General features: G+C 34.8%; 1 protein-coding gene across 2 annotated transcripts in view; it reads left to right on the top strand.

The window, feature by feature from the left end:
- The window catches only part of LOC138708095 (phenylalanine--tRNA ligase alpha subunit-like), a 40,771-nt gene that overhangs the window by 16,428 nt on the left and 12,331 nt on the right, over positions 1 to 12,012 (top strand). Inside the window, exons 1-4 of one of the 2 annotated variants that reach the window (XM_069838265.1) lie at positions 1,445 to 1,588; positions 5,156 to 5,377; positions 8,625 to 8,740; positions 10,864 to 11,048. In XM_069838265.1, the coding sequence (XP_069694366.1) occupies positions 1,509 to 1,588; positions 5,156 to 5,377; positions 8,625 to 8,740; positions 10,864 to 11,048 (603 nt within the window). In that variant the 5' untranslated portion in view covers positions 1,445 to 1,508. Of the gene's footprint in view, positions 1 to 1,444; positions 1,589 to 5,155; positions 5,378 to 8,624; positions 8,741 to 10,863; positions 11,049 to 12,012 lie in introns of those variants that run through there. The other variant, XM_069838264.1, reaches the window with a different exon arrangement.

Genomic DNA, 12,012 nt, shown 5'->3' with positions numbered 1-12,012 from the left:
GCGGCAAATGTAAAACACAAATGTAACGTTCCCATTACTTATTTCACACGCCAAAAACGGTGACACAGACTGTAATACACTCCAGTTTATAACGCTATCCCATTCATTATGCTCTTTTTATATTGTCCCTGAACATTTCATATATAATCCTGTATAATTTTGCCCTCTTATAGTGCTTCAAAATCCCGCTTGTAGCGCTTTTTTCGATTGGCAAAGGAGTAAACTATTCCATGTAAATTGCAAAACTTGTATGTTTTAAAAGCATGGTGAAGAAATATGTTGCTGTGACTGTACTGATGCCATTGTACCACAGGTGCAAGTAAGAAATTTTACACTCTACCTGAAAAATTCTTCCTGTCAGGACTGTCGGAAGTTGTACTTAACTGTACTTTCCTTTGTATGAAAGAATTTTAACACTCAAAAGCCTCCCTATCAATACATTCCTGTCCTCTCTGTAAAATTTAGTCACTGTTTGAATTCTGAGGTGTGTGCAATAAGTTTTATAGTGAAAAATGGCAAAGCGGAAATCTCTGTCTATAAGTGAAAAATTACAAATTCTCCATAAGTACAACGAAAATCCTAAGCTAAATCCAAAGGATTTTGCAGAATTTGTAGGAATCCCTTCATCCAGTCTAAGAACAATATTAAAAATGGGGATGCTATTACCCATGTAGTGAATGGTGGTTCCAAACGTAAGAAAGTTTTGTGAGGAAAATATGAAGACATCAAGGAAATTCTTATTGAATGGATGCATCCCGAGATGCATCAGTTCCGTTAAGTGGCCCAATCATGCAAGGGAAAGCACAAAAAATAGCACGGAAATTGAATACAGAGTTTTCTGCTTCCAATGGTTGGCTTGATAGATTCAAGCAGAGGCATGACGTAGTGATCAGAAAATCAGCAGTGAATCGGAATCAATTAGTGAGGGTGATGTAAATGACTGGCAAAGTGAAGTGCTTCCTAGGCTCATTGTCGATTATGGTCCACAGGATGTTTTTAATGCCGATGAATTTGGCTTATTCTTTAAACTAATGCCCGACAAGTCATACCTGTTCAACAGGAAGAAGTGTCACGATGGCATATTAAGCAAAGAAAGAGTCACTGTTCTTGTTGCGGTAAATACTGATGGATCTGAGAAATTGTCATTGTTAATGTTGGATAAATCAGCTAGATCACTAAAAACATTAAAAGACCTCGTTGTCAATACAAGAAACAGGCATGTGCCTGGATGACTGGTGATTTGTGTGTTACTTGGCAGAGAGACATGGCCCAAAAAATGGTGGAAACCAATCGCAAAATCTTGCATTCCGTCGATAACTGTCCAGCTCACCCGGAAAACATCAGTCTGAAAAATGTAGAACTTTACATTCCTCCCAGCACAACCAGTAAGCTTCAATCAATGAATCAGGGGATGATATAAGTGTTGAAGCATTTTTATCAAAAGAATGTTATGATATCTGCAGAGCATCAACGATGGAAACGAAAATTGTATCACTTTGCTGGATGCTATGAATTTCCTATGCTGCATAAGAAGAGATTTATGCTCAGACTATCCCCAAATGCTTCAGGAAAGCAAGATTTTTTTAAGGTAAGATTCTTAATGTTATTAGATTAGTCTATTATCATCCTACTGTATAAGACAGGGGTCTCAAGGCCAACGCAAATATAGAGAGCGTAGTCAGCAGAAGAGATAAGCACAGTACCCGAAGATAGCCGATCGTTGATTTATGTTACAAGCATGAGTGAGCTAAGTTGTAACTGTCGCGGGAGAAATTCCACAAAGTGGCACTTTTGAGTTGTACTGTCAAAATAGACAGTTGTTTTCGGTAGGAATAAAATTTCTTAAGTCATTTGCAGTAATGATAATAATAATAATAATAGTAATAAATGTATTTTCTAATTATATATTATGAGTAAAAAGAAGACATCTGAAGCATGAAGAACCATACATGTTATGTAATTATTTAAGCACAAGGAACTGGCTACCCTATCCCATTATCTCGTGGCCTAGTTGCCTTATAAGTGGTGCCTTGTTGATATCACATGTGAGGTTCAGACCTGTCTTCGGACAGTTGACTGAACAACAAAATACTTCATTTCTATTAAATGGTTTTTGGTATCTCTCTTTTTTTTAAGTTCATACTATATTTAATAAAATAAAATTCAATTAAATAATAATTAAATTACAATTAAACTTGTTGATTGTTAAGGTACGTATTCTTATGATATGTCCTCTCAAATTCTTTTCTCAGGTCGTTCAGTACTTCATTATATTTGTTATACTGGTCATGATTCAAATTAGGTAAAAATTTTAGATTAATAAGTTGGTAACAGTTATCCACTGAAACTTGCAACTCCCGCAATTTCGCTTTTCCTATGAAAGCTTTTATTTGTTCATACATTTGCGGTAATAAGGACATTCTTTCCTCGGAGATGGAGACAAAATCGTAGCGGTTACAGATGTCTATTCAAACGTCGTGGTTAATGACGTCATCCGGAGATACACGAACTGCTCCCGCATCTTGTTCCACTCTTACATTAAAAAAGAGAGAGAGGAGGAAGTGCTCCGAGAAGGCCCTATTTAGACGTCTGGTATAAGACTTTCTTTGCTTTGACAGGAAGTTCGTTTTTTTTAATTTGCTAGAAACCTAGCATAACAACCTGTGAAATGAATGTCCTTTTCATAATGGATGATGACGAGGCTGCTGCATGGGAGAAGTTGGGGTAAGTCAACATGGAGAATTTTATGCCAGTTGATAATGGTCTAATGACTTTAGAAATCCGTGGTGTTGACAACATGATTGCAGATCATGCTGCACTACCACCCAAGATGAAGATAGTGATGAGGAAATTGAAACTGTAGATGAAAGTGTCCCCACACCAAATGAAGCCCTCAGAGCAGTAAATCTGCTTTGAAAATACATTAGTATTGCTCATAGTCGTGTATAAAGTGCTGTTATCTGTGGTTGCTTGAACCACATAAAAATGTTATCATTTATAATAGTAGTGCAAACACACGGCAAACAATATTCAAAGATTTTTTTCACATGAAGTGAGAAATATTGTGAAGTTGCAAAAATCAAATTCGAAATTTTTGTGTAACTAAATTTTTCGGAATTTCTGATTCGAGAATGTACTTTTGGTCACACTGTTTTCCTATCTGTCTGTGGCGATTTTTTCTAAACTGCTACACAGGTACTTTCACATTCAGTATGTGAGTTAATTTATCTGAGAATGACGCACATGAAATATAATCTTTGTGAAAATTATTTGGCCTTCATTTCGAAAGTTTTTTGTTACTTTTTTTTTATTACACAGAGGTAATGCAATGGAAGGAGAATACAACCACCATCTTCAAGAAAGTTCATAACTGATGCCACAATGCTAGATAGGAGCCACTTATGTTTGTGATGATGTTCTTGTGGTTGTGAAATTTGATATTCTACTTATGTTCTTATAATTGCCTTGCTGCACAGTGTTACATTTTTACTGTATATAACTATGAATCTGAAAATTCTGATTAGTGTAATATGTATCTAGTCGGCGATGTATGCAATGGAGGGGGAAAGGAACTGGCCACCCCACCCCATTATCTTCTGGCTTAGTTGCCTCATGAGCGATGTCTTATTGATATCACTTATTAAGTTTAGATCTGTCTCGGACAGTTGACTAAACAACAACATACCTGTGAATTTTTTGTAAGAAATTGGGAACTGTGTTAAATTTTTATATTTGCGTTAATTTCGTTATGCATATAATAATTTGTAACACTGTTATTGTATTCGAAATTTATAAGGGCTTCTTGTTATTGTTGCCAGTAGAACTGGGGGAGAAATACAAGCTCTTCAATACAGACTTCAGTCGATATGTAATCTCAGTGTTTGTGTGTATGTGCGCGCACGCGTGCATGTCCACTTCATTTGCATAATTCGGGTTCCGCATATTGCGGATAGATGGCAAGACTCTGACCCATTTTTCAAGTTGCACACCACTTAGGTGGGCCACACTATGTATGATGTGTATCTGTTATATATAACACAAAATTTGTTAGAAATTATGGACGTTATAATTAGGGGGCAGATGTTGATGACATAAAAGTCTACTTAAAATGACCATTAAAATGCCCTTAAACTAATGGAAAAATGACATAAAAATTAAAATAAAATGACATTTAAATATTATTCACCGTACTCGCACCATAACTTCTTAAAAATTAGTCACCTTGTTTCAATGACTGCCCTGCAAATCTCAGAGAGTGGAGGCAACTTCCTGGAATTTGGCTAAGATAAAGGAAAGGAACACGCAACAAAATGAATGTTTTAAGGGAAAACTATAGATTTTAATGAGGGTTTACAATGTGTTTCAATCGGAGATGGTCCATGTCAGTGCCTTCATTCTCCGTCTCCTCCTCCTCCTGCGCTTCACTTTTGTTACCAGATCTTCCAGATGAGGGAGTATGGGCGCAACATGCATTCTTGCAATCTTTGTGTTAAAAATACTGTCTACTATAGTAGACATCCCTTCCGAACCATGTGGAGGACACAATGTCCTGTCCAGGACATGGTGAAAGTTTCCCCCCCTTCCAAACATAAATTCTAAAGACACCACCGTACTGACAAAAGAACAGTAGCGGTCAAAGTCCTCACTTAAACTAAGCTGCTGTCAAGCATTTTATATTACTTCCATTGTGTGAAGTGAAGCCTTCAGTGGAATGAGGGATGGACTTTAGAGTCTGTTCCAAACAATAAAACTCAAACTTCACTGTTATTCACTTATTCAGTAGGTAATTACTACTAACCTATTTGGTTAGAAAATGATTTAACAGACCTATCGGTAAAGAAGAAAGTAAAAGGCATTCCAAATGATCTAAAAGTTCTTCAGAGTATTAAAAATGACCAAAAAATGCCGAAAAAAATATAAAAATGACCTATTAGTTCAAAAACGTCAAAAAATGCAATATTAGAAATTACTTTTTTGCGTTGATATTAACATAGAAAGGATTTCTATATTAACAGACATCATCCTAATGTGAAAAATATGATGACTTTTCATCAACATCCGCCCCCTAGTTATAATATTAGTTATTAATGTGGATAATAAATGAAAATACCATAAGAAAGAAATATTTTATATGCAATGTGAATATGATTTACAGAGTGGTAAAGAGCTACCGTTTGACAAAGGGAAAGGACTTCTCAACATCATATCACAAAGCGGAGTCTGATTTAACATCAGAGATGGTCGTCAGCGGTTCATGGAGACAGAAGAAGTTCAAACCCTACAATCTAGATGCATTGGGTGTACCTCCTGGAGGCGGTCATCTCCATCCACTTCTCCGAGTACGAGGAGAATTCCGACAGATCTTCCTAGAAATGGGGTAAGTTTTATCTTACAAGTGAGATTTCGTGTAGTACAAAATAATACAGTACATAAAAATAGCCAATGAAGAAGTACATAAGTTTGTGTGTAAATATGTAATTTCTGTAGCAATGTAATTGTTCTGAATTGCACTAATTGTTTTAAATTTTCGTGATGAAGTAGTGAAAAAAATTGTATGCAGTCCATCTGTATTCCATTGTAAAATTTTAATTTTGATATAAGAATTCTCATGCTTGGATCCTGAGAACGAGGTCCCCAGCAAATAGGGATTATAAAGAATGGACACTGAGTGAATTTTCCTGTCTTTTGTTTCTCTGTGCACCGGTGTTTAGTTCCACTTTCAAGCGCTAGAGGTTAGTGTAATCGAGCACATGCTAAGATAATAATTGAGAATAGAGTTGGGACACAGGACCCAAACATCGCCTAGCTTATTGCATAATCCAGTAACGCTTTGCTTCAAATAAATTCAAGTTAACAGCTTTTCCTTATTTCTCAGTTACAAACTAGCCTAGTTATAATAATAATTTTTTATATTTTATATATAATAAATTAGGCTGTATTATAAAATAATATAATACACTGTAAAATTATGTATCAAATTCGTTTAATATTTGTAAACAGTATAATATAGGTACATGGTTATACTTCTCATAGGAGTTTTGTTTTTCCATTTTCAGCGCTATCAAATCATTATATATTCTAATTTGTTGTTGGGGTCAATGTCTCAATTCATTATAAAGGAACTCTAGAGTCTAGACGTTACAGATAATGACGGATTTATTATTTCATTGGTCCAGTTTATTTTATTTGAATACATAATGTACCTAGATGTATTAATTGTATGTGTTATATTTCCACTGTGTCGACTGCTAGCTGGTGTGATATCAGTGCCAACTTCTGGGAGAAAGCAGAATCTCACACTCAAACTGGTTTGAAGGTCATTGAAATTAGTCCTGCTACATCAAAGGTACTGACTCGAAGTGTCCATATGTCAGGATAGTTTTACTTTCCGTGGAGTCTTCTTATTTGGAGTCCTTTGAAATACAAAAATGTGACCATTTATTGAAGGGTACCATATACTTGACGGTTACATCACCCTTCTTTAGTGTACCATTTCTTCTACACAGTATGGAAAGGTGCTTTCCTGCCTATCCTGCAGTAGTGGCCGATTGACTGAGGCAAGTGAGGTCGGGCCTCAGTCACTGGCTTAAACGAACTCAAATTTTGTGTTTTTATATATGTAACATATTTGTTATAATAAAGTGTGTAGTGTTGTAGAAGTATTTGAAAACTTTGTGATTTGTATAGATCTGTCGTGCAGTAAAATTTGTTCCTGAGGCCAGAAATTTTCTGGCCTGACCTGACTACTACATTTCGTATGTTTTCGCGGGTTTAGAGGTTACACTTTAAATGCTGCAACTGAGACCCAATTCTTCTGGCCTGGCCGGTGTCCACCCATTCACCATTCTCTTTGTCCCATAGACTGGTCCCTCATCATTGGTCATCTGATGGGTGGGAAGGGATGCGGATGAGGGAATTGAAGAAGCAGTGTTGGCTTGTCTTCCTAAATAAGACGCAAATAACATAAAAATTCTCACTATCTAGCAGGTGTGATCCCACTCTGTTCTCTTCTCTTGTGTCTCAGTTTATGACTTGCGCAAGAGTGTTGTACAGCTTGTACCATTGTACCTCACAACTATAGGTTAACAACTGGCAAAACTCCGTTACGGGAGGTTACTAAACCTTACCACTGTGCTGGGGGAGTCAGAGTTTCCTTCCATTAATCTGAACCATTGTCGCTACTGATTGACAAGTCATCTGATGCTTCACTGTTATCAGTTAAACATTCTCCTAACGAAATTATTCTATCAGATTCACTGCCTATTATCTTAGCACTAGGAAAATATTGTTCTTCGTTATTTTTAACGTGATCAACACATTTCTTCCACTTATCTTTTCCATATTCTGTGAAAAGGCAGTGACACAATTGTTCCTTTACATTAAGTGTGAGCCCAATTTCTGTTACAAAAATCCAATTGGAAAGACTGGAGAGAATTGACTAAACATTTTAGTCTGTCCATTTAAGTAAATGAAGATAAATAATGTTTATGTACACGCTACTCGACGGACCGCGAGCTCTCAGACATAAAATTAATGAGTGATGATATCTCGTTGACTCATTCTATTTACATGAGGTTTTTTTTCGATATAAAGTAGAATCTATTTAGACGATTTTATACACTGCAACTACCCACTCATCTCTTCAAGAAAAAAAAGTTTATCGCTGATCTATTTTCTACTTCAAAAACATATTTTCTTGCACTGCAGTAATATAAAAAAACCTCAATTAAGAAATCTTACATTTTTTATATTTCGGTGACTCAAACATCTTAAAAATCTGCAGACAATACTCTTCAGCATGCTTTTTTCCTTATTAGAATCTGACTACTACTTTTTTTAGTTATTAAGTATAAAAAAATGCAAGAATATTCTGCTTTATTGAAAGTCTACATATGTAATGCCTTCTTCCATTATATACGTGTACTAAATTTGATTACACTGATTTTTATCAATATTAAGTGCTAATTTATTTGCATATATGTTTAAAATATATTGTGTTAGATTGTTGTATGAGAACATATATGTAATAAGTAATTAAATAGGTGAGAAAATATCCAAGTGTTTATGTAAAAGAAATGTTTGCTGTAATAATTTTCGTATAAAATTGCTTTCACTTGCTAATAGAATCAGTAAATAAGAATCTCCTCGCTTTTTTGAAATTTCAAATTCAACTAATACAAATACAATTATGTAATGTAAAATAAAAATAACACAAAAGCATAACACAGTAATAACAAAAAAAAAAAGGAGAGGCAGAAAATACAGGTTCCTCTCCATTAAAGTTCCAAATCATACTTAAACTGTATTGAGAATATAATATTATATATAGTACATATTTATCTTGTTCGATGGAAAAAGTTTGAAAATCATAGCAGATAGATTGATGTTTCTAAAATCATAAACATTTGAATGCAGTTTGGCAATTTAAATATTTATTGGCTGCTGCGTGTAGCCATTCAAATGACTATTTGTGAAGAGGTAAAATGAATAATTTTTCACGTATGAAAATTATTTCTCAATCCCAAATGCTGGCAACATTAGAGTGAAGTTAACTTCATTTAGCATAGAATTAATGAGTATAGTTGTCACCAGCGCTGTAACCTACATTAAACTTAATGTTACAGATTCACGGAGATGCCAACAAATAACTTCACAGAGAACTCATTCTGGAACTTCGATGCTCTGTTCCAACCTCAGCAGCATCCAGCACGTGATGCACATGACACATTCTTTGTTTCTAGTAAGTTATTGTAAATTTTTGTATTATAATAATAATAATAATAATAATAATAATAATAATAATGGCTTTATTTGACCTGGCAGAGTTAAGGCCGTAAGGCCTTCTCTTACACTCAACCAGGATTAAAACTTGCTTACATAGTTGAACATAAAATTGGATCGGAATTAAGTAATTACATACTGATACAATTTAGGTACATAATGAGATCAAAAGAGGTAGTTACATAAAAATTTACCTCCTAAAATGAAAATAAACATAGTGGAATACATATTAATGTTGTTAGAATCAAATACGAATCACATAAAAACAGAAGTCGATAATTCAATAAAAAAATGTACACAGTAAAATTAAAAAAAAACATATTAGTATACTTGCAAAACAGAGAATACTTCTAATAATTATTGAAACAAAACTTCAAATATACAAAACAATTATAATTGTTTTGTATATTTTAAGTTTTGTTTCCTTGTGCACACAGATTTCAATATTCCGTTTAATGCAGAATAGGCCTTATTAACTGCAGTGATTCGACCCTGTACTTCAATTAATTCGGTATTGTTACTTGTCATTACTGTTCCAAGATATTTAAACTTCTTAGTTTCTTCAAGCATGTTTATCGTGAGATTGGGAGGGTTGTATATATTAGGAACTAGCCACCCTACCCGCACTTCGATTATTGTGACGTTTTGTTAAGTGACCTAAGTTCTGAACTGTCAGTCAAGTTACAGCGAGCTCAGAATATGTGCGTCAGATACGTGTGCAACATCCGACGGTATGATCACATATCACCGTCCTTCGCAAGTCTCTCGTGGCTCCGACTTAAAGAACGTAGAACTTTACACTCTTTGTCTTTACTCTTTCGAATTCTGCATACTTCAACACCAAATTACCTTTCGTCTCGTTTCTCTTATCTATACTCTAACCACGACGTAAATACCAGATCACTTATCTGTGGCACGCTAAGTATACCTCTTCATAGAACATCTTGTTATTCATCATCTTTTACAATATCCACCTCGCGTCAATGGAATTCCTTGTCACAAAGTATTAGGGGCTGCAAGACAATAAACACCTTTAAGAACAGCTTAAAAGATAACCTTATTAGCATTTCACTCCAATCATACTGATTTAAACTATCACTGACTACACTGTTACTTTTTTCTTTAGACATCATCCTGATTGTGCTGTATTTTAATTGTCTCGTAATAATCTCTTTCTATTATCTAATATTATTTGAAATATATTAACATTCTATGTATTTTAGTTTAATTCTGCTACACAGTTTATTTCAGTGTTTAATTAATAGTTCATAGTATTTTGTTGTTTAATTTGTAAATAACTTTTGTATACATGTAACTCTCATCTAAATCAAATTGTTGGATTCTTTGTAAGTTCATGCATATGTATATACACTTTTTGCTGGTTGAGTGGAAGAGAAGGCCTTACGGCCTTAACTCTGCCAGCTAAAATAAATTATTATTATTATTATTATTATTATTATTATTATTATCTCCTGGCCTCGTTGCCTCATGAGTGATGCCTTGTTGGTGTCACTTGTGGGGTCCAGACCTGTCTTCGGACAGTTGACTAAACAACAACTCCTTTAAACATAAAATACTTTTTACAGTGCACTTTTATGTTACACTTTATATCTGTTGTTGATTTGCAAAAGGGAACACGTCCAAAATAGTGAGTGGTGGGAAATCGCAAAAAAAAAACCGTAACAGACTTAAAAATTAAAATCCTCATGGATCCTGAATGTATGTATCCATAGTGATCTAATTAGAAAAAAATATAAGAGCATTTTAACTTGTTAACATAATTATAACTTTTGCGATTTTCCAACACTTCATTATTTTGAACATGTCCCCTTTTGCAAATCAACGACAGATATGGTGATTATTGGGGCACTGCCACACACACAGGAAGAGTATAATGGGGTCGAAATTGTTTCTATCAGCTTTGTTGATATTTAGCACTCACTTGTAGAAATGAATACCTCTCGTGGATCCTCAGTTATAAACTTAAATTGGCCTCTGCTTAATTGTGACTCTGATAGATGTATTAGAACTTAATGTTCTGATCTGTGCTGATGTCACAGTCTTTTCTGACTGGTTGTACAGGTCCCCGATGTAGTTCACATTTTCCTCCCGAGTACCTGCAGAAGGTGAAACAGATTCACAGCAAAGGAGGGTACGGATCACAGGGCTACGGGTATGACTGGAAACTGGAAGAGGCAGAAAAGAACCTGCTTAGAACACACACTACAGCTGTGAGCGCCCGCATGCTGTATTTGCTTGCAAGAGAGGTTAGTACTAATATGAGCATTGCAAAAGTTGATGTTACACTGCAGAATAACTTAATTATAAGCATCAACGAAAATCCATGTTTTGACTACTTCTAGTACTGAAATAGTACATTATGCAATGAGCCTATAATGGTAGTAATTAAGACGCGAGTATGTTTGTTTATGAAACGAGTGCAAGCGAGTTTCATAATTTTCATACGAGCGTCTTAATTACCATTATAGGCAAGTTTCATACGACTTTTTATGCTCGACCATATTTCTAACTTGAAATTATTCATAAGTATTCATGTTATGGTTATGTAAGTGAGGAGCAGAACTGACCTTCTAAATTGTGAGATGTGCGCAGACGCGAAAGTATTGATTTTTTCCGAGGAACGAATGTCATTGACCTTGATATAATCTAGAGAATAACATGAACATTAATCTTGATATAACCTGGAAATTGATTTAGAATTGAAAAACGAGATGACAAATTGAATTTATTTGAATATTATTTACAATTAACGCTAATTATTATAGTAACAGAACATAACCTTCTGCGACAGTATTGGATTTCCAGCCTCCGTGACGTTTTGCTAGTTGTCTTTCGATTGCATATCCGAGAATAATCGATACTTGCGCTTTTATAATGCTACAATGGTGATTTCTAATTGGCTGAACAACTGAACTATAATGAATAGGTGTACTTTAATGAGGTGCATTAAAGGGCTACTACCAGGTGTATAATTACTACATTTCGGCATGGTCGAGCATACAATTTTTTTTGACACTCCACCTCTATGTAGCCAAAAATTCATTAGTTGAAATCATTTTATTTAAATTGAGTGGTTATACACAGTGTACTTAAAAGAATATAGCAGTTTATAGTCGTTACATTATCACTCAGATGAGATGTAGAAAGTTGTTTTTAGGCTCAAATGAAAGAGGAATGAAGACAGTTCTAGTTGCATGCATGCGCAGATAG

This window comes from Periplaneta americana, chromosome 10 (genome assembly GCF_040183065.1).
Source record: "Periplaneta americana isolate PAMFEO1 chromosome 10, P.americana_PAMFEO1_priV1, whole genome shotgun sequence".
In the NCBI taxonomy this organism is placed as follows: Eukaryota; Metazoa; Arthropoda; class Insecta; order Blattodea; family Blattidae; genus Periplaneta; species Periplaneta americana.
Note: the sequence above shows the minus strand (reverse complement) of the source record. Positions and strands in the feature narration are given on the sequence as shown.